The sequence below is a fragment of the Heterocephalus glaber genome, unplaced genomic scaffold (genome assembly GCF_053883595.1).
Source record: "Heterocephalus glaber isolate CG9 unplaced genomic scaffold, H.glaber_assembly_v1.0 deba00000676, whole genome shotgun sequence".
NCBI classification, from domain to species: domain Eukaryota; kingdom Metazoa; phylum Chordata; class Mammalia; order Rodentia; family Bathyergidae; genus Heterocephalus; species Heterocephalus glaber.
This window is the reverse complement of record NW_028258156.1, coordinates 9,575,395-9,598,924: the sequence shown is the minus strand read 5'-3', so window position 1 is coordinate 9,598,924 and position 23,530 is coordinate 9,575,395. Positions and strand designations below refer to the sequence as shown.

The window sequence follows — 23,530 nt, the reverse complement described above, 5'->3', positions numbered from 1 at the left end:
ATCCACTGAGCTAAATCCCCAGCCCAGCACTTTATGTCCTTATCTAAAATCTTTTGTGTAGATGGAGACTGTAACTATTACTATGTTTCACACTGCGGACAATTTCTGTTTGTCTTTATCTTCATGAATTTTTGTCCTTTCCTGTTCAAGGATATTGCTATTTCTAGGAATTTTTTTAATGCCTTTTGAATATCTGGATGTTTTTATACAGAAGAATATGAATTTGAGTGTTTTCCAATAGTTAAAGCATCCTGTTGAAGTTTTTTCACAGAATGCTTTTAGTAGAAGACTCTCAAGGCCATGAGCCAGTTTAGCCAGTGCAACTATTGTCACTCTAATATTTTGGACCTTAATCTTTTGTCTAGAATTTGAACACCAGCACAGCAACATTCTTGGATAAAATACTGCTCATAAGCAGGGTCTAATCTATAAGCCATGAACTCTGTCCTTCAAAAAACATGCATATACTCACAGAGACACTCAGAAACCTCATGCTATTTGTTATTAATTTCCTCCACAGTTCAGCTTTTTTGGATCTATTTGTTTTCCTTCATCTTTCTTTAATATTCTTTTTCCATTCTTTGCTTTTGAAATTAGAGTATAAGTATTGTGTAGTTGGCCTCTTTAAATGTCTTTACAATTCTGCTTTGTCCATAATAAAGGAAGCTCCTAATGTACGGTTTTATCTAACCTCATTAACAGTTTTTTGTCCTAAGATAAGAATTTGTAAGCCTTCAAAGCATGGTGAGACTTTTGGAGCTTTATATAACCACTCTGAAATCTCAGTTGAGGGAGAGGTATTTATAGAATTGGGTGTGATCTTTTTGTATTATAAGAGCTGTATTTTATGTGATTACTTAGGTACTTCCAGTTGAAATGAATACTCTAATTGTTGCTGACCACCACAGTTGTAAACGATTTGTTATTCATTGGGTTTCAAGCTAAGTTTATATTTATTACCTATTAATATTGACCTATGACACTATAGGGATTTTGAACAGGTATAAATTTATTTTAGGCCATTTCCTTCTAATTAGATGAACGACAGTATTGGTGGTGGCCATTAAGGAGCCTCAAAAACTGCTTAAGCCATTTCCAAAAGGATTTGAGGTAGTAAGTCCTGAAGCAAGAGGAAGTAGGTAATAACAGAACCCAACCATAATGCTTCAGACAGATGGGAGGCAGAATAAGATCATTATTTAAGAACTCTGGTCCCCGGCTGCTAAAGTTCAAATCCTGACCTCAGCACTTGCCAGCCAGCTCTGTGGCCTTGGGCAAGTCACTTCATCTCTCAGTCTATTAGATTTTCATTTATAAATATAGATTCACAGTAGCTATCTCAAAAGCTTGTTGTGATGATTAAATGAGAAAATACATGCCAAGCACTTATTGAACTGTGACTGTATTTACTATTGGCAGGTAAAAGAATAGATCTACTAGTGTCAAAAAGCCTGACAGCCTTACTCACAATTATTTTACCATCAGGAAGAGGGAAAGTAGGTTAATTCTTACTCAACACGTGCTGAGTTCCAGAAACTTTGCTACATGTTTTGGCATATACTGCTGGAAAACAATTCCTAGAGTGCATAATTGCTAACTTGCTAAAAAGCAATTTTGGACATCTTGATGATTGAACATAGGATGACTAAGACTAGTCACATATTTATATGTACTATGCATTGTGTATTATAGCAAGTTAGTGTAGAATCAGGGACTTAATATTCAATATTAAATTTTCCCTCCATATTTGTATTTTATATTGTATGAGAAAACTCTGGGTGTGTTGCATGTCATATTGAATTCTAGAAACAACTAGAACACATACTATGTCTTAATTTGGGGAGGGTCTATATAATCAGAGGAGGTAATGGCCAGTCCAAGCACTACAGCAGTACTACCTCACTGTTGCTAATGTGAGCTCAGGGTCTTGGCGGGGGCGGTGTTTTCAAAGTGGTGACTGTGCAGTGCAGATGGAGGTTTCCCTATGACCCCTTGGGCACCTAGGACCCCAAGCTCACTCTGGCACTTTCCCAATCCAGTGGTTCACAGAGTAGCACCATTATACTGCACCACCTTGGCTGCTGCCATATTCCTCTTTGGAAGTTTTCTTCTAACACAACTGCATGATTAATGCACAAACTTCAATCTGTTGTGTGTTTATTTCCTTAATTTATAATAATGTGTAATCTGGGCATCAAAAGCCTGGCTGAGTTGCAGTAAGCCAACATATTTTTTTTTGCTCTTTACTTACTAAATATAAATCATTGTTTCAGAGACAGTCTCCACACTGTTTCAATCCACAAGAGACACAAGTGGTTGAGTGGGAGGAAACATTCAGTAGCTAATGAAAAGAAATCAGGATTCCTCAGGCTGAAAAGTGCTAGGAAACGCTTCCTCTAGTGGCTGTTGAAAATGTAATTGGTTCTTACCTTATGGTTTTATTTACTAGTATTTTTGACCTGCCTTACCTAGATTGCATGCTTCTTACCTGCAGTTTTATAACCTTCTGCCTCCTTAGCATTGCACAGTGTCTAGTGCTAATAAAATCTTGGGTAAAATTCTGCCCAGGTGGATCCGAAAGAAGAGACAGACATTTATCATTAGACAGATTAGGTAAAATTTGAAAAAAATATGAATTATATTGTGCATTGTTTATTTAAATAGAATCTGCCTTCCACAAAATATTTGTGGAGTAAAATTATAAATTACTGGGTGGTCCTAAATCATTGCTTTTAGCATTGAATTTTTTTTTTTGAGACACAGTATGGCTATGTGGTCAAGGCTGGCCTTGAACAACTGTGTGGCCCAGGCTGTCCTCGAACTCAAAGCATCCTCCTGCCTCAGCCGTCCAAGTTGCACCACCATGCCCAGCAACATCGACTCTCATACAATACTGTAACATGGCGAGCAGCCCAAGTTATTGGGCTTAAATTCTTCAGTTTATTCCAAAATATAGATCCTTATGAAATAAGCAAAAGTCAGTTAGTTGATCCATAGTATTTACAATAATTAAGTACAGGCAAATGAGAAGGCAGATAAATGCCTACTAACTTACTACAACAAATCACAAATCAGAGAAGAATGCTTTTGATAACAATATGCTAATTCTCTTTTTCTTAGGATATTGCCTGGTTTGATGATAAAGAAAACAGCACAGGAGCCTTAACAACAACATTAGCCACAGATATAGCACAAATTCAAAGGGTATGTGTAGTGTTTCTATTTTTAAATATTGTACATGTACGGCATAAATATGTGTATCTGCATACATGTGTCTGCAGCCATATGGGAGCTATACTGAGATAACTCCCATCAAGAAGACTGAGTGAGTCCCATAGCTAACAGGGAACTCTTAGTGAAAGATGTGAGGAAGACTTTTTTTTGGTACAGGGGATTAAACTCAGGACCTTGCACTTCCCAGGCAGGTGGCAGCACCACTAAGCTAAATCCCAGGCCAATAAGCATGAGAAAGCCTTTGAAACCTTGGCATTTTTAACTCAAAATGAAGAAGTTTTAGCATTACTAGATGACTAAAAAATATACAAAGAATTAGTTACAGAAGAGAGCTCAGAATGAAAGAGTAAGACCAAAAAAGGTAACAGAATGAAAGAAAACAATCTACTTAAAATTTTTAAGAGTTTTTTCCTTTCCCCAGAAAATAAGATATAATTTAAAGCATTGTCTAAACGTTTTGATTCCTGTTTGCCTCTGGAAATGAGTCTGTGCTAGCTGTTACACAGATCAGGTTAAACAGGTATGTACAGTCGTGACCAGTAACACTATGTACAAGCAAAATGTGTATGCATCGTGTGCAAAGTCAATTTAAATAAATATAAGGAGTAAGGTAGTGTTATATAAGAGATAAAGAATAATTTATTAATTTTCTTCCAATTATTTTAATAAATTTAACCTTTGTATAAGTGGAAACTAAGAAAAAAATTTTAACTTGAGTGAGATAAAGTTTTCCATCTCTTTGTTAAAATAAGAAAACCAGCAGAGTTGTAGGCACTCCTTTTCCTCATCATACATATGGGAGAAGAAAATATCAATAATCCACCACTGAATGAAAAAATCTTAAATGTATTTATTCTACTGAGAAATACAGAAATAACTATAACATTATTATTAGAGCAACAAATTACCACCTAAAACAAACCATCAACACTGCATGATTCTTTTGGAGATTATTTCCCCAGGATATTGGATCTACTCTAATTTTCATAACCTCTAAGACCTTTCTGTTGGATATACATCACCAAGGACAGAGTTATATATTTCAGACTAGAACAAGTTGGTTACAGATGTGAATATTCACATGTATCCATTTTGGTTGGGATAACTAATTTTAAGATGGAGAAAGAAATCAGGAGAAAAGAGGGCATCTTCTTCATCCCTTTCTGAAATTCTTTCTGTTAGTTTTGAAGTCAAAGCTCTAGAATTTCATTAAATAGTATTTAAGTTTTAAAATAGGGCTGAGGAGCCCAAAAATGGGGGAAAAACACTGCTGGGTAAAATTTCACTTAATGGACAAATGAGTGTAGCATTCTTCTCCATAGTACTATCTAAATTATCTGACTGATCACATCTATATTTAGATTCCAGGGTTCACAACTCTAGGCAGAAATATCAATATCTGCAATTACATAGCTTATTGCCATTCCATATAACTTGCTATTTTTCTTTGCTATACTGTTTTTCTTTCTTTTTCTGTTTTCTTTTAATGCCTATCTTTCAAATCTTGTGAGAATCTTTCAATTCTTGATCTTTTGAGTGAAATAGGCATTCTTACCAGCAGCTATATAGTTTATATTGAAACATCTCTTTTAGCAAGTATTTGCTTCATCCAAAAGACCAAAATGGTACTGAAAGGCCAACATTACCGGCCTTACAGTCATTAGTTGTTTCTAATAGAAATAATACTGTCTCTAATTGAGAGATATTAAGGAGGATGGCGCTCAAATTAATACATGCTGAGGTCATAATAACTCCTAAGCAAGTAAAACCAGTTTCCTTGAATAAGAATTAATAGATAGAGAATAATAGTTGGAACCTTGGGAGATTTTGAGCAAAATAACCAAAGGTTTTTAAGCGTGAGACTGAGTCTACTAAAATGTAGTACATGCAAACCATTACTTTGCCATAGAAGGGTGAAATAATATCCAATTTGGATGAACACTCGATCAAGCAAAGAGTTATTTACTGATCCTATCTGTACACCACTTCCTTTCTCAGAAAGACACTTGAGAATAAAAGTGAATCAGAAAACAATTTAGGGATATTTTCTATTATATCAACTTAACTGAATCATACTCCATGTCAATTTCTTTATCATGTAACTTCTGTAACATCTTATTTTATCAAGTATATGTATTATGGTGGATGTTGGTAACATAGTTCCTTAATAATAATATACCTTAGATTGAAAGCTTTAATGACCAAAAAGATATACCTCTGGACATTTTTAGAAGCTCTGATACTTTGAGGTTAATGATAAAAGTTTGTATGTGAAATAGAGTCATAGAACAATTTTCAATTTCCTACAATAGCTGAATGAATACACCCAATTTAATTGATATTGTTTTAGCCCAAGGTAATGGCTTATTGCCCATACATCTGTCAACCAACTATTTTATGCGTAATACATAGCTTTAATAACAGTATACAACCATTATAGATTCTTTTGGAAACTAGATTCCACAAAAATTACAAGGTATTATCATTTCTGTATATTCTAGTAACTCTCTCATCACAGAAGTCTTACCTCATTTTTGTCCACAAAAAAAGTGTGTTTGGCTGGGGATTTAGCTCAGTGGTTTCGCTGCCTGCTGCACAAGCGCAAGGACCCAAGTTCAATCCCCAGCACCAAAAAAAAAAGTGTGTTGACACCACATGTATACAATATACCACTGACAAACCCAATGCTGGTATCAAGAACTCAGAGCTATAACTATGCTGCTCCAAGAAATCATAAAATTTTGTTTCCTTTATATTTCAAGAGTCCAATAACCTGATTTTGGGGGGGGAGGTTACAGGGGATCAAACTCCGGACCTTGCATAAGAAACTTATAAAACAGTTTAACAGTTTATTTTGTTCTTGTTGTTTTCTTTTTTTTTCTGTTAAATTCTTTTATTGGTACATTTTACGTATAAAACACAATTACATTTCTCATTGGGAATTGTACCTTTACAAAATGCATCTTGGTTCTTATTTTTCCCCATTCCTAGCCCACCCTTCCCTATTTACAAAGACTTTATTTCCATTTTTTCCATTTCTCATCGTTTTTCCTTTCCCTTCTTTCCTTTCCCCTGTCCCTCTCACTACCCCTACCCATTTGGACCTTTTCTTCCTATTTTACATTATCAATTATTCATTCTATTCATTGGTACATTTTAGGTATACAATATAATGACATTCATCGTTGGAAATTTGCACCTGTACATAATCTCTCTTGGTTCTTATTTTTCACCCTTGCCCAGCCCTCCCTTCAACCCCTCCATCCCTCCCTATTTACAAAGATTTTGTTCCTATTTTTCCATTTTCTCATATTAATCCCATTCCCTTATATCCTTTCCCCTAGCCCTCCCACTTCCTTCCCCTTTGCCCCTTTTCTTCCTATTTCACATTACCTATTATACATTTTAGTCCTTATTTACACTTTCAGTTTCTCACACCACAGAAACTATTCAATATTTATACATGTGTGTCCTATTTATTTCACTTAAGAGTATTGCCTCAATGTGCATCCATCTAGCTATAAATGTCTCTAATTTCTCATTTTTGATGGCTGAGTAATACTCCATTTTATTTTTAAAAACCACATTTTCTTTATCCAGTCTCCAGTTGATGGACATTTGGGTTGTTTCCAAGTTTTAGCTATTACAAACTGTGCCACTATAAACATGAGTTCACATATATCACTATGGTATGATTCTTTTAACTCTTTGGGGAAGATCCCCAGCAGTGGAATAGCAGGGTCAAATGGGACTTCCAGTCCTAGTTCTTTGAGGTATCTCCATACTGATTTCCACAGTGCTTGCACCAGTCTACACTCCCACCAGCAGTGGAGCAGGGTTCCTCTTTCCAAACAGCCCTGCCAGCATTTGTTATTGGTTGATTTCATGATAGCAGCCATTCTTTCTGGAGTGAGGTGGAATCTCAGAATTGTTTTCATTTGCATCTCTCAAATGACCAGTGATGTTGAACATTTTTTCATGTATTTATTTGCTATTTCTACTTCTTTGTCTGAGAAATGTCTGTTCATTTCAGATGCCCATTTTCAGATTGGGTCTTTAAATTTGGGAGGTCTGATCTTTTTAAGTTCTTTATAGATTCAAGATAGTAGACTTTTGTCTGGGGAAGAGCAGGTGAAGATTTTTTCCCACATTGTGGGTTGTCTCTTCACACTGCTGGTGGTTTCTCTTGCTGTGCAGAAGCTTTTTAATAAGAAGAGATCCCACTTGTTAATTGTTTGTGCTAGTTCACAGGCAACTGAGGTTTTGTTCATAAAATCTTTTCCTACACCGATGTCTTCAATGGTTCTACCTAACCTCTGTCCCAACTGGATCAGAGTTTCTCTTTTAATATTTAGATCTTTAATCCATTTTGATTTTAGTTTAGTGGATGGTGAGAGATATAGGTCTAGTTTTAATCTTTGGCAAGTTGAAGCCCAATTTTTCCAGCACCATTTATTAAAGAGGCTATCTTTCCTCCAGTGAGGGTGTTTGGCTCCTTTATCAAAGATGAGATGGCTGAGTGTGTCTGGCATTGTTTCTGCATCTTCTAATCTGTTCCACTGGGCCTCAGGTCGGTTTCTTTGCCTACCATGCTGTTTTTATCACAGTAGCTTTGTAGTATAGTTGCAGTTTGGGGATTGTGATACCCTCTGCCATGTCTCTGTTACCTAGAATTGCTTTTGCTAGTCTGGGTCTCTTCTTGTTCCAAATGAATTTGTGGATTGTTTTCTCAAGGTCCATGAAGCATGCTGCTGGGATCTCAATTGGAATTGCATTAAATCTATATAGCAGTTTGGGAAGTATGACCATTTTCACTATGTTGATCCTTCCTACCCAGGACCAGGGGATGTCTGTCCATTTTCTGATATCATCTTCAATCTCTCTTTTCAGAGTGCCATAGTTTTCAGAGAAGAGGTCTTTGATTTCTTTCGTTAGGTTGATTCCTAGGTATTTCAGTTTTTTGGATGCTATTGTGAAAGGAATTATTTGCCCTATTTCTCTCTCAGTGAGTCTGTCATTGGTGTAGAGGAAAGCTATTGATTTTTGTGTGTTGCCCTTGTAACCAGCTACTTGACTGAATTTGGTTATTAAGTCTAGAAGACTTTTGGTGGAGTTCTTGGGGTCTTCTATATAGAGTATCATGTCATCTGCAAATAATGACAATTTGACTTCTTCATTTCCTATCTTTATTCCTTTTATTTCTTTCTCTTGTCTAATTGCCATGGCTAATGTTTCCAGAACTATACTGAACAAGAGGGGTGATAGTGGACATTCTTGTCTTGTTCCTGATTTTAGTGTGAAGGATTTCAGTTTTTGACCATTTAGTATGATATTGGCTGTTGGTTTTTCATAGATGGCTTCTATCAGTTTGAGGTAGAGACCATCTATTCCAATTTTTTGTAGGGTTTTTATCGTAAATGCATGTTGGATTTTGTCAAATGCTTTTTCTGCATCTATGGAGATAATCATATGGTTTTTGTCCTTGACTCTATTGATATAGTGTATTACATTGATTGATTTGCATATATTGAACCATCCCTGCAACCCTGGGATGAATCCCACTTGATCAGGGTGTATGATCTTCTTGATGATCTTCTGCATTCTGTTTGCCAGTATCTTATTAAGGAGTTTTGCATCTATGTTCATTAGTGAGATTGGCGTATAGTTCTCTTTTTCAGTTGGGTCTTTCTCTCCTTTGAGGATCAAGGTGATGCTTACTTCCAGGAATGAATTTGGGAGTATTGCTTCCCTTTCAATTTCACTGAAGAGTTTAAACAGTAGTGGCAGTAGTTCCTCTCTAAATATCTCGTAGAATTCAGCAGTGAAGCCATCAGGGCCCGGGCTTTTCTTAGTTGATAAGTTTTTAATTACATTTTCAATTTCCTTGGTTGATATGGGGTTGTTCAGAATTTTTAGGTCTTCTTCGTTCAACTTTGGTAATTCATATGTATCTAGGAATCTGTCCATTTCTTCTGTGTTGTCCATCTTATTGGTGTATAGGTTCTGGAAGTAGGTATTGATGATCCTCTGGATTTCTGCTGGGTCTGTTGTAATTTCACCCTTTTCATTCCTAATTGCATGGATTTGGGCCTTTTCTTTCCTTTTTCTGATGAGGTTGGCTAAGGGTTTGTCAACTTTGTTGATTCTTTTGAAGAACCAACTCTTGGCTTCATTGATTTTTTGTACTGTTCTCTTAGTCTCCATTGCATTGATTTCTCCTCTGATCTTTATAATTTCCTCCCTTGTACGAGCTCTGGGGTTGTCTTGCTCTTCTTTTTCTAGAAGCTTGAGGTTCAGCATCAGGTTGTTTAATTGACCTCGTTCTGTTTTCCTAATATGCATATCCACTGCTATGAATTTCCCTCATAAGACTGCTTTCATTATATCCCATAGATTCCGATATGTTGTACTGTCAATGTCATTTAATTAAAGGAACTGTCTGATTTCTTCTTTAATTTCCTCTGTGACCCACTGGTTATTCAAAAGTGTGTTGTTCAATTTCCACGTGTTTATGAAATTTTTTGAGTTTCTTTTGCTTTGGGTCTCCAATTTCATCGCACTATGGTCTGACACTATACAGGGGATAACTTCAATTCCTTTGCACTTACTTAAGCATGTTCTATGTGTGAGTATGTGCTCTATTTTGGAGAATGATCCATGTGCAGCTGAGAAGAATGTGTATTCTGATTTTGTGGGGTGGAAGACTCTGTAAACATCTGTTAAGTTCTTTTGTTCAAGAGTTCGGTTGAGTTCTAGTATTTCATTACTTATTTTTTGTCTAGTTGATCTATCTATTTGTGACAGTGGGGTGTTGAGGTCCCCCACTACAATTGTTTTAGTGCATATATGACTTTTCATGTCCTATAGTATTTGTTTTATATAGTTGAGCGCACTAGTGTTTGGTGCATAGATATTTATGATTGTCATCTCTTCCTCTTGGATTCTTCCCTTTACAACGATGTGGTGTCCTTCTTTATCTCTCTTAATCAGTGTTGGTTTGAAATCTACTTGATCTGCAAAGAGGATAGCTACTCCTGCTTTTTTTCGGGTTCCTGTGGTATGAAGTATTGTTTTCCACCCTTGAACTTTCAGTCTATGAGTCTCCTTTTGAATTAAGTGTGTTTTTTGTATGCAGCATATTGTTGGATTTTGCTTCTTGACCCATTCTACCAGTCTATTTCTTTTGATTGGTGAATTGAGACCATTAACGTTGATGGTTATAACTGAAACGTATTGACTTGTCATTGCCATGACTTTTTCTTTTTGTTGGATTCTCCCCCTTTACATTGAATTTCTTGTCATGCCAGATGGGTTCATTCTGCTTTGCTTCCTGGGGTTGTGATCCTCAATGTATGTTCCTAGAATATTGTGTAAAATTCTTTGGAGTGCTGGTTTGGTATTCACGAAGTTCCTAAGGTGCTCTTTGTCATGAAAGTGTCTTATTTCTCCATCAATTTTGAAAGATAGTTTTGCAGGGTACATCAGTCTGGGTTGGAGACTGTTTTCTTTTAGGGCTTGGAATATGTCACTCCAAGCTCTTCTTGCCTTGATGCTTTGTGTTGAGAAGTCTGCTGTGGTTCTGATGGGCTTTCCTTTGTATGTGATTTGTTTCTTTTCTCTGACTGCTTGGAGAACTTTGTTCTTCTGTTGAGTTTCTGGAATCTTAACAATTATATGCCTATGTGTAAATTTTTTTTGATCAAGGCTATTTGGAGTCCTATATGCCTCACTTATCTGTATGTCAAGCTCTTTTCCCCTGGTTGGGAAGTTTTCTGCCATTATTTCTGTGAAGAGATTTTTTTATGTCATCTGCCCTGTCTCCTGTTTCTTCAGTGACTCCAATCAGTTTTATGTTATTCTCCTTTGCATCATCTAGCAGCTGCTGGAGTGATTTCTCATGTTCCCTTATAATTTTGAAGCAATTTTTCTTTTCCTGGCCACTTATTGCAATCTTATCTTCTATATCTGAAATTCTATCCTCACATTGGCTCATTCTGCTGTGTAGACTTTCCATGGAGTTTTTCATCTCCTGGAAATCTATTTGCATCTGTTTTATGGATACCATTTGTTTCCTATGTTGGCATTCCATCATGTTCCTCAGCTCCTCTCTAGATTTATTAATCATGTCTTGCACTAGGGGCACAATTTCTCCTGTTATCTGAGAAATTATTTCTGATTTCATTTTTTCCAGATCCCCTTTTGTTGCCAGTTCAGTGGGTCCAGGTGGTTGAGTATCAGAGTGTTCCATCTCATTTCCCTTTGGGGTTGCTGTAGGTGATCTGGAAGTCTGGTTTTGAGACTTATTTACGTGTCCTCTCATTTCAACTGGAGGGATGGACCTGTTGGCGCCTGCAGGGATTACCTCCTCTGAGCTGGGAGAGGTGGGACAGGGGCCGGTAGCAGTGGTAGGGATGGTGGCCCAAAAGCCCTTTCCTCTGGGCTGGGAGCAGTGGGAGTTATGGTGGCCGGGAAGCCCCTTCCTCTGGACCAGGAGCAATGGGATGGCGGCTCAGAAGCCCCTACCTCTGTGCCAGGAGTGGCAGGACTTAGTACCATGGTCTAGTGGCCCAGTGTCCTCTGCATCTCTGTAGTGTGGAATCAGGTGGCTGTACCTGTTGTTTTCTGCTTTGAGACAGGGTCTCACTGTGCAGTCCAGGCTGCCTTGAACTCACTGTGTTGCCCAGGGTGACCTCAAACAGCAATCCACCTGCCTCAGCCTCCCAAGTTCTGGGATTACAGGAATGTGCCTCCATGCCCAGCCACCTTGGCATAATTTTTAATTCATACAAAATCAGCAATCATTGAAATGAATCTATCACAGTCTAAAGTTGGCATATATTAATGTTTTTCCCTGAAGTTTTAAGTTGACTTAAAAGATTAAGTCTACCACCAAAACTTATATCCAAAGCCATGATAAATGCATGATAAATTCAATTATTTTCCACAAAATACATGCTGATGAATAATGACAGTAAATAACTATAAGCTTTAAATACTTTATGTTTACACGAGCTTTTGTGTGTTTGTTCAAATAATTCTTGGTGTGTTTTTTGCTCATGAATTTTTTTTTTTTTTGTACTGGAATCGAACTTGGGACCTTGCACTTGCGAGGCAGGCACTGGAACAACTGAGCTAAATCCCTGGCTTGCTCATGAATATTTTTATGACCATCATTTATAATGCATCTTAGCAATTCCATTTCAAGTTTTACTGACCTAGTTTTCTTTCAGGTTCTTTGCAAACATTTTCATCTATAGCTGTTTCACATTGACTATTCACAGCCCTTGACTTTTCAGTCACTTCCAGCTCCACAATAGTTCCTCAAAAAACCAACTGTGCCAAACCACCATGAGCTAGGAAAACTACTCACAATAATTTACCTATTTTTCTAATTGACAACTGATATGGTGCTCAATGCCTTCAACTCTGAACAATTCTTCTCACCAAATGACCAATAGTCTCACAAAGGTTGCATAGTCTAACACATTTCTTCCATGACTGTAATCAAACATGATTTGATTAACTCATTTTTTAAAAATGACTTTCTATGCTTAGCTGATAAATAAGTCACTCAGAAAATTACTTGAGCAATTTAGCCTCATTTTCATTTTGTAATTTTGCGATGAAATTCTACCAAGATTCCATTTTCAATTTTCAATTTTTCTGAATGTTGTTTTCCTATGAATTGAGAACATTACAATAAGTGTTTAGACTGATAATGTTTATATATTTTGGGGTTTTTAGCACTATATTGTATCATGACATATAAAATGAAATACTGTATCCTCTAATTAGAACATGAAGCAATTCACAGTATACAGAGCCTTAAAAGCATTACATTCAAAGTGCACTTTTCATTTCTTGTTTTGAGATTTAACATAGGTAACGCTGATTTTTTAAGTGGAATAAAAAGTCATAGTACAGCAAGACAAGTGACACTCAACATGCTGTCAAATTCTAACCCATCAATGGGACATGCAGTGCATTGCACAGCAGGTGCAGTGATAAGAAGGACCACAAATGGTGTCTCCAGAAGCTGCTCAAACACATCACCACAGACTAAGACATCCATAAACAGTGAGCACACAAAAGAGCTCAAGTGTGTACCAAAACTGGATTATGTACAGTTTTAACATGATGCAAAGTGCTTATGATGTCAATGTTTTCCTAATCATTTGAAATGCAAAAACCACTTTATGTGGAATATAAAAATAAGTAGAAAGTCAGATTTGACCTGCAAAGCATAGTTTTTTGAGCCTTAGAGAAATATATTCAAATGGCATTTTATAAATAAATCCAAAAGGACAAAGACCTGTACATTTTTTATTTGTCTTTGTAGAATGATTCTCATAGATACTATACCATATAGAACTCCTTTGTGATAGTCAGACCATTTTTATTTTCTGTGATTATAAATATAATTTTCACTTAGTAATTGTTCTCCTGAACAATGTTAAATAAAATAAAAAATAAAAAGTCTTAAATATTTACTGATGTAGTTAATATTTTCTGGTCTCTTCATGCCATGTTCTAGATATATATTATAGATAGATAGATAGATAGATAGATAGATAGATAGATATCACATTTTCTCTATTTATTCATCTGTTGATGGACATATAGGCCACTTCCATGATTTAGCTAGTATGCTGCTATAAATACTGATAAGCATGTATCACTGTAATATGATATCTTTTAATTCTTTTCGGAACATATCTAGCAAAGGAGTAGGTCAAATGGAATTTCTATTTTTGGTTTGTTAAGGAATATCCATACTAATTTCCATAAGAGTCGTACTAGTTTACATTCATACCAACAGTATAGAAGGCTTCCTTTTTCCCCTCAGCCTGGCTAGCATTTATTATTGACCTCTGATGACAGTCACTCTTTCTGGAGTAAGATGGGTCTCAGAGTGGTTTTAACTTCCATTTCTCTAATAATCAGTAATAATGAATATATTTTAATATATTTATTGGCCATTTGTACTTCTTCTGAGAAGTATCTATTCATTTCAATTGCCTGCTTTTTTATTGGGTCTTTTATTCTGGGAAGGGGGGTCTAAGTTTTGAGTTTTTTGTATATTCTAGATATTAATCCTCTGTCCAATGTGTGGCTAGTAAAAAAATTTTTCCCATTCTGTAGGTCTCCTCTTCCCTCTCTTAATTATTTCCTTTGCTGTGCAGAAGCTTTTTAATTTGATATGACCTCATTTGTTGGTTCTTATTGTTATTTCTTGTGCAACTGGGATTCTGTTCAGACAGTCCTTGCCTGTGCCTATGACTTCAAGAGTTTTACCTACCTTATCTTCCAGCAGGTTAAGTGTTTCTGTTTTAATATTTAGATTTTTGAATCATTTTGATCTTAGTTTAACACATGGTCAGAGATTTGGATCTAGCTTCAGTAGATGGCCAGCCTTCCCAGCACCATTTGCTAAATAGACACTCTTTCCTCCAGCATGTTTTTTACCCCTTTGTCAAAGATCAGGTGACTGAATGTGTCTGGGGTTTTTCTTTGTCCTCTATTCTATTGGTTCACATGTCTGTTTTTGTGCCAATAACTTGCTGTTTTTATCATTATGCCTTTGTAATGTAATTTTAAATCCAGGATTGTGATGCCTCCTGCTTTGTTCTTGTTACCCAGCATTGCTTTCGCTATTATAGGGTGTTTTGTTTTGTTGTTTTGTTTTGTTTCCATATGAATTTTAGGATTTTTTTTATCTTGTTCTATGAGGAATGTCACTGGTATTTTGATTAGGACTACATTAAATCTACATATCAGTTTTGGGAGAATGGGCATTTTCACAGCGTTGACTCTGGAAAAGGGGTTATCTTTCCATTTTCTAATGTCCTCTTCAACCTCCTTTTCAGAGTACTATAGTTTTTATTGTAGAGATTTTTCTTTTTCTTTTATTGTAGAGATCTTTCACTTCCTTGGTTAGGTTAATTCCCATTCAATTTTTCTTGCTATTACTGTGTCTGCTATTGTTTTTCTAATTTCTTTCTCAATGAGTTCATTGTTGGTATGCATTCCATTTTGACAGAAATTCAACTGATTTTTGTGTGTTGATTTTGTATCCATTGCTGAATTTGGTTATTAATTCCAGGAGTCTTTTAGTGAAATTTTTGAGTTTCCTATGTAAAGGACCATGTCATTGGCAAATAGTGATAATTTGACTTCTTTCCTGTATGTATCCCTTTTATTTTCCTTTCTTGACTGATTGCTCTGGGTAATATTTTGAGTATTGGAATCAGCCCGCAGGGGTCTGTGCATGACCTACCAAGGTCCTGAGTCACTCGGAAGATGCTGAATCACCCCGCTGCAGACAGGCAGGTCTGCCTACACTTTACGGAGGTCCCAAGTCACTGGGAAGATGCAGAATCAGCCCGCTGCAGACAGGCAGGTCTGTGCACGCCCTACCGAGATCCTGAGTCGTGCAGAACATGCCAAATCAGCCCGCGCCCTGGCAACAATCCACTGGACCCCACCCCCCACTCCTCTGTAGAGCCACCTGGTTCCACACTACAAAGACGCAGAGGACACTGGACCACCAGACCACAGTACTGAGTCCCGCAGCTCCTGGCCCAGAGAAAAGGGCTTTTGGGGCACCTTCTGTCTGCTGCTCCTGGCCCAGAAAAAGGGGCTTCTGGGCCACCATCCCTCCCACTGCTCCCGGCCCAGAGGTAGAGGCTTCTGAGCCGCCATCCCACTGCTCCTGGTCCAGAGGAAGGGGCTTCCTGGCCACCATAACTCCCACTGCTCCCAGCCCAGAGGAAAGGGCTTCTGGGCCACCATCCCTACTGCTTCTCCTGGCCCCTGTCCCACCTCTCCCAGCTCAGAGGAGGTAATCCATGCAGGCACTAACAACCCCCCCATGAGTCAAAATGAGAAAACACATAAATAAGTCTCAAAACCAGACTTCCAGATCACCTACAGCAACCCCAAAGGGAAATGAGATGGAACACTCTGATACTCAACCACCTGGACCCACTGAACTGGCAACAAAAGGGGATCTGGAAAAAATGAAATCAGAAATAATTTCTCAGATAACAGGAGAAATTGTGCCCCTAGTGCAAGACATGATTAATAAATCTAGAGAGGAGCTGAGGAACATGATGGAATGCCAACATAGGAAACAAATGGTATCCATAAAACAGATGCAAATAGATTTCCAGGAGATGAAAAACTCCATGGAAAGTCTACACAGCAGAATGAGCCAATGTGAGGATAGAATTTCAGATATAGAAGATAAGATTGCAATAAGTGGCCAGGAAAAGAAAAATTGCTTCAAAATTATAAGGGAACATGAGAAATCACTCCAGCAGCTGCTAGATGATGCAAAGGAGAATAACATAAAACTGATTGGAGTCACTGAAGAAACAGGAGACAGGGCAGATGACATAAAAAAATCTCTTCACAGAAATAATGGCAGAAAACTTCCCAACCAGGGGAAAAGAGCTTGACATACAGATAAGTGAGGCATATAGGACTCCAAATAGCCTTGATCAAAAAAAATTTACACATAGGCATATAATTGTTAAGATTCCAGAAACTCAACAGAAGAACAAAGTTCTCCAAGCAGTCAGAGAAAAGAAACAAATCACATACAAAGGAAAGCCCATCAGAACCACAGCAGACTTCTCAACACAAAGCATCAAGGCAAGAAGAGCTTGGAGTGACATATTCCAAGCCCTAAAAGAAAACAGTCTCCAACCCAGACTGATGTACCCTGCAAAACTATCTTTCAAAATTGATGGAGAAATAAGACACTTTCATGACAAAGAGCACCTTAGGAACTTCGTGAATACCAAACCAGCACTCCAAAGAATTTTACACAATATTCTAGGAACATACATTGAGGATCACAACCCCAGGAAGCAAAGCAGAATGAACCCATCTGGCATGACAAGAAATTCAATGTAAAGGGGGAGAATCCAACAAAAAGAAAAAGTCATGGCAATGACAAGTCAATACGTTTCAGTTATAACCATCAACGTTAATGGTCTCAATTCACCAATCAAAAGAAATAGACTGGTAGAATGGGTCAAGAAGCAAAATCCAACAATATGCTGCATACAAAAAACACACTTAATTCAAAAGGAGACTCATAGACTGAAAGTTCAAGGGTGGAAAACAATACTTCATACCACAGGAACCCGAAAAAAAGCAGGAGTAGCTATCCTCTTTGCAGATCAAGTAGATTTCAAACCAACACTGATTAAGAGAGATAAAGAAGGACACCACATCGTTGTAAAGGGAAGAATCCAAGAGGAAGAGATGACAATCATAAATATCTATGCACCAAACACTAGTGCGCTCAACTATATAAAACAAATACTATAGGACATGAAAAGTCATATATGCATTAAAACAATTGTAGTGGGGGACCTCAACACCCCACTGTCACAAATAGATAGATCAACTAGACAAAAAATAAGTAATGAAATACTAGAACTCAACCGAACTCTTGAACAAAAGAACTTAACAGATGTTTACAGAGTCTTCCACCCCACAAAATCAGAATACACATTCTTCTCAGCTGCACATGGATCATTCTCCAAAATAGAGCACATACTCACACATAGAACATGCTTAAGTAAGTGCAAAGGAATTGAAGTTATCCCCTGTATAGTGTCAGACCATAGTGCGATGAAATTGGAGACCCAAAGCAAAAGAAACTCAAAAAATTTCATAAACACGTGGAAATTGAACAACACACTTTTGAATAACCAGTGGGTCACAGAGGAAATTAAAGAAGAAATCAGACAGTTCCTTTAATTAAATGACATTGACAGTACAACATATCGGAATCTATGGGATATAATGAAAGCAGTCTTATGAGGGAAATTCATAGCAGTGGATATGCATATTAGGAAAACAGAACGAGGTCAATTAAACAACCTGATGCTGAACCTCAAGCTTCTAGAAAAAGAAGAGCAAGACAACCCCAGAGCTCGTACAAGGGAGGAAATTATAAAGATCAGAGGAGAAATCAATGCAATGGAGACTAAGAGAACAGTACAAAAAATCAATGAAGCCAAGAGTTGGTTCTTCAAAAGAATCAACAAAGTTGACAAACCCTTAGCCAACCTCATCAGAAAAAGGAAAGAAAAGGCCCAAATCCATGCAATTAGGAATGAAAAGGGTGAAATTACAACAGACCCAGCAGAAATCCAGAGGATCATCAATACCTACTTCCAGAACCTATACACCAATAAGATGGACAACACAGAAGAAATGGACAGATTCCTAGATACATATGAATTACCAAAGTTGAACGAAGAAGACCTAAAAATTCTGAACAACCCCATATCAACCAAGGAAATTGAAAATGTAATTAAAAACTTATCAACTAAGAAAAGCCCGGGCCCTGATGGCTTCACTGCTGAATTCTACGAGATATTTAGAGAGGAACTACTGCCACTACTGTTTAAACTCTTCAGTGAAATTGAAAGGGAAGCAATACTCCCAAATTCATTCCTGGAAGTAAGCATCACCTTGATCCTCAAAGGAGAGAAAGACCCAACTGAAAAAGAGAACTATACGCCAATCTCACTAATGAACATAGATGCAAAACTCCTTAATAAGATACTGGCAAACAGAATGCAGAAGATCATCAAGAAGATCATACACCCTGATCAAGTGGGATTCATCCCAGGGTTGCAGGGATGGTTCAATATATGCAAATCAATCAATGTAATACACTATATCAATAGAGTCAAGGACAAAAACCATATGATTATCTCCATAGATGCAGAAAAAGCATTTGACAAAATCCAACATGCATTTACGATAAAAACCCTACAAAAAATTGGAATAGATGGTCTCTACCTCAAACTGATAGAAGCCATCTATGAAAAACCAACAGCCAATATCATACTAAATGGTCAAAAACTGAAATCCTTCACACTAAAATCAGGAACAAGACAAGAATGTCCACTATCACCCCTCTTGTTCAGTATAGTTCTGGAAACATTAGCCATGGCAATTAGACAAGAGAAAGAAATAAAAGGAATAAAGATAGGAAATGAAGAAGTCAAATTGTCATTATTTGCAGATGACATGATACTCTATATAGAAGACCCCAAGAACTCCACCAAAAGTCTTCTAGACTTAATAACCAAATTCAGTCAAGTAGCTGGTTACAAGGGCAACACACAAAAATCAATAGCTTTCCTCTACACCAATGACAGACTCACTGAGAGAGAAATAGGGCAAATAATTCCTTTCACAATAGCATCCAAAAAACTGAAATACCTAGGAATCAACCTAACGAAAGAAATCAAAGACCTCTTCTCTGAAAACTATGGCACTCTGAAAAGAGAGATTGAAGATGATATCAGAAAATGGACAGACATCCCCTGGTCCTGGGTAGGAAGGATCAACATAGTGAAAATGGTCATACTTCCCAAACTGCTATATAGATTTAATGCAATTCCAATTGAGATCCCAGCAGCATGCTTCATGGACCTTGAGAAAACAATCCACAAATTCATTTGGAACAAGAAGAGACCCAGACTAGCAAAAGCAATTCTAGGTAACAGAGACATGGCAGAGGGTATCACAATCCCCAAACTGCAACTATACTACAAAGCTACTGTGATAAAAACAGCATGGTAGGCAAAGAAACCGACCTGAGGCCCAGTGGAACAGATTAGAAGATGCAGAAACAATGCCAGACACACTCAGCCATCTCATCTTTGATAAAGGAGCCAAACACCCTCACTGGAGGAAAGATAGCCTCTTTAATAAATGGTGCTGGAAAAATTGGGCTTCAACTTGCCAAAGATTAAAACTAGACCTATATCTCTCACCATCCACTAAACTAAAATCAAAATGGATTAAAGATCTAAATATTAAAAGAGAAACTCTGATCCAGTTGGGACAGAGGTTAGGTAGAACCATTGAAGACATCGGTGTAGGAAAAGATTTTATGAACAAAACCTCAGTTGCCTGTGAACTAGCACAAACAATTAACAAGTGGGATCTCTTCTTATTAAAAAGCTTCTGCACAGCAAGAGAAACCACCAGCAGTGTGAAGAGACAACCCACAATGTGGGAAAAAATCTTCACCTGCTCTTCCCCAGACAAAAGTCTACTATCTTGAATCTATAAAGAACTTAAAAAGATCAGACCTCCCAAATTTAAAGACCCAATCTGAAAATGGGCATCTGAAATGAACAGACATTTCTCAGACAAAGAAGTAGAAATAGCAAATAAATACATGAAAAAATGTTCAACATCACTGGTCATTTGAGAGATGCAAATGAAAACAATTCTGAGATTCCACCTCACTCCAGAAAGAATGGCTGCTATCATGAAATCAACCAATAACAAATGCTGGCAGGGCTGTTTGGAAAGAGGAACCCTGCTCCACTGCTGGTGGGAGTGTAGACTGGTGCAAGCACTGTGGAAATCAGTATGGAGATACCTCAAAGAACTAGGGCTGGAAGTCCCATTTGACCCTGCTATTCCACTGCTGGGGATCTTCTGCAAAGAATTTAAAGTATCATACCACAGTGACACATGTGCACCCATGTTCATAACATCACAGTTTGTCATAGCTAAAACTTGGAAACAGCCCAAATGTCCACCAACTGGAGACTGGATAAAGAAAATGTGGTTTTTAAAAATAAAATGGAGTATTACTCAGCCATCAAAAATGAGAAATTAGAGACATTTATAGCTAAGTGGATGCACATTGAGGCGGTACTCTTAAGTGAAATAAATAGGACACACATGTATAAATACCAAATAGTTTCTGTGGTGTGAGAAACTGAAAGTTTAAGTAAGGACTAAAATGTATAATAGGTAATGTGAAATAGGAAGAAAAGGGGCAAAGGGGAAGGAAGTGGGAGGGCTAGGGGAAAGGATAGAAGGGAATCAGATTAATATAAGAAAATGGAAAAATAGGAACAAAATCTTTGTAAATATGGAGGAATGGAGGGTTTGAACGGAGGGCTGGGCAAGGGTGAAAAATAAGAACCAAGAGAGACTATGTAAAGGTGCAAATTTTCAATGATGAATGTCATTATATTGTATACCTAAAATGTACCAATGAATAGAATGAATAATTGATAATGTAAAATAGGAAGAAAAGGTCCAAATGGGTAGGGGTAGTGAGAGGGACAGGGGAAAGGAAAGAAGGGAAAGGACAAATGATGAGAAATGGAAAAAATGGAAATAAAGTCTTTGTAAATAGGGAAGGGTGGAGGGCGTGAAGGGAGGGCCAGGAATAGGAAAAAAATAAGAACCAAGATGCATTATGTAAAGGTACACTTCCCATTAAGAAATGTAATTGTGTTGTATACCTACAATGTACCGATAAAAGAATTTAAAAAAAAAATATTTTGAGTATCATATTAAACAGGAGTGATGACAGTGGACATTCTTGTCTTGCTCCTAATTTTAGAGGGAAAGCTTTCAGTTTTCCCCCATTTAATATGATGTTGGCAGTAGTTTTGTCATAAATGGCTTTTATCAAATTGAGATAGGGTCTTTCTTTGTCTATTTCCATCAGGGTTTTTTTGTTTGTTTGTTTGTTTTTGTTTTTGTTTTTTTGATACCAGGGATCGAACTTGGGTCCTTGCGCTTGCAAGGCAAGCGACGAAACCACTGAGCTAAATCCGGGGCCCATCCATCAGGGTTTTTATCATGAATGGTTGTTGAGTTTTGTCAGGGACTTTTGCATCTATTTAGGTGGTCATGTAATTTTTGTCCTTGTCTATGTAATGTATTACATTATTTATTTGCACATGTTGAACCATCCTTGCAGGAGTTTAAAAATATTCCTTCTCTTTCAATTTCATTAAAGAGTTTGAAGAGTGTTGGCAGAGTTTAAAGAGTATACCCGCCCTGAAGTTCTTTTGGAATTTAGCAGTGAATCCATCAGGTCCTGGGTTTTTCTTAGTTGGTAGATGTTTTAATTCAGCTTCAATTTCATTGTCTGTTATTAGATTTTTCAGCATTATTTATGTTTCAGTTTTGGTAATTCATATGAGTCTAGGAATTTGTTAATTTCTTCAAGATTCTCCAGGTTTTGGGGGGAGGGGTTTTGTGGTTTTTTTGTTTTTTAGAGTACAATTTTTCATAGCAGTTGCTAATGCTCTTCTGGATTTAGATAGTATCCATAGTGATTTCATCTTTTTCATTTCTAATTATGTTAATGTGGGCCTTTTCTCTTCTTCTTTGGGTAAGTTTAGCTAAGAGTTTATCTTTTTGTTTATGCTTTCAAAGAACCAGCTCTTTGATTCATTGATTCTTGGTATTAACATTTTAGTTTCAATTCTCTTAATTTCTACTCTGATTTTTATGATTTCCCTCCTTATACATACAAGGTTTGGGTTTGGATTGTTCTTGTTCTTCTAGTTTCTTAAGGTGCATCATTAAGTTCTTCATTTGAGCTTGCTCTATTTTTCTAATGTAAGCATTTACAGGAATAAATTTCCCTCGTAGGACTGCTTTCATTAGGTCCAATAGATTCTTGTGTGTTGTATTGGCATTATCATTTAATTCTGTTTGGTTTCTTCTTTGATTTCTTCTGTAACCCATTTAATGTTCAAGAGTGAGTTATTTAATATCCAGTTCTTAGTGAAATTTCTGTAGCTTCGCCAGCACCTGGAAGGAAGCCCCCGCCTCCATCCCAGGCTCCTAGGGCAGTGAAGCTCAGCCGGTCCCAGCACCCAGAAGGAAGCTCCCACGCTGCCATCCCAAGCTCCTAGGGCAGAGAAGGTGAGCCACGTGGGCATCAGAAGCACCTCCCCCCGCCCCCGTGGAAATGAGAAGACACATAAACAAGCCTCAAAAACAGACTTCCAGATCACCTACAGCAACCCCAAAGGGAAACAAGATGGAACACTCTGATACTCAACCAACAGGACTCTCTGAACTGGCAACAAAAGAGGATCCGGGAAAAATGAAATCAGAAATAATTACTCAGATAACAGCAAAGATTTTGCTCATGGTGCAAGACATGATTAATAAATCTAGAGAGGACACAGATAAAAAAAAATAGAGGATCTGGGGAATATGATGGAATCCCAACATAGGAAACAAATGGAATCCATAAAACAGATACAAACAGATTTCCAGGAGATTAAAAACTCCATCGAAAGTCTGCACAGCAGAATGAACCAATGTGAGGACAGAATTTCACATATAGAAGATAAGATTGTAATTAGTGAAGAGGAAAAGAAAAATTGCTTTAAAATTGTAAGGGACTATGAGAAATCAATCCAGCAGCTGCTAGACGATACAAAGAAGAATAACATAAGACTCATTGGAGTCAATGAAGAAAGAG

At 37.3% G+C, this 23,530-nt stretch overlaps 1 protein-coding gene across 1 annotated transcript in view; it reads left to right on the top strand.

The window, feature by feature from the left end:
* The window catches only part of Abcb5 (ATP binding cassette subfamily B member 5), a 120,876-nt gene that overhangs the window by 65,397 nt on the left and 31,949 nt on the right, over positions 1–23,530 (top strand). Inside the window, 1 exon segment of the mRNA XM_087206560.1 lies at positions 3,121–3,204. Within this exon segment, the coding sequence (XP_087062686.1) occupies positions 3,121–3,204 (84 nt within the window).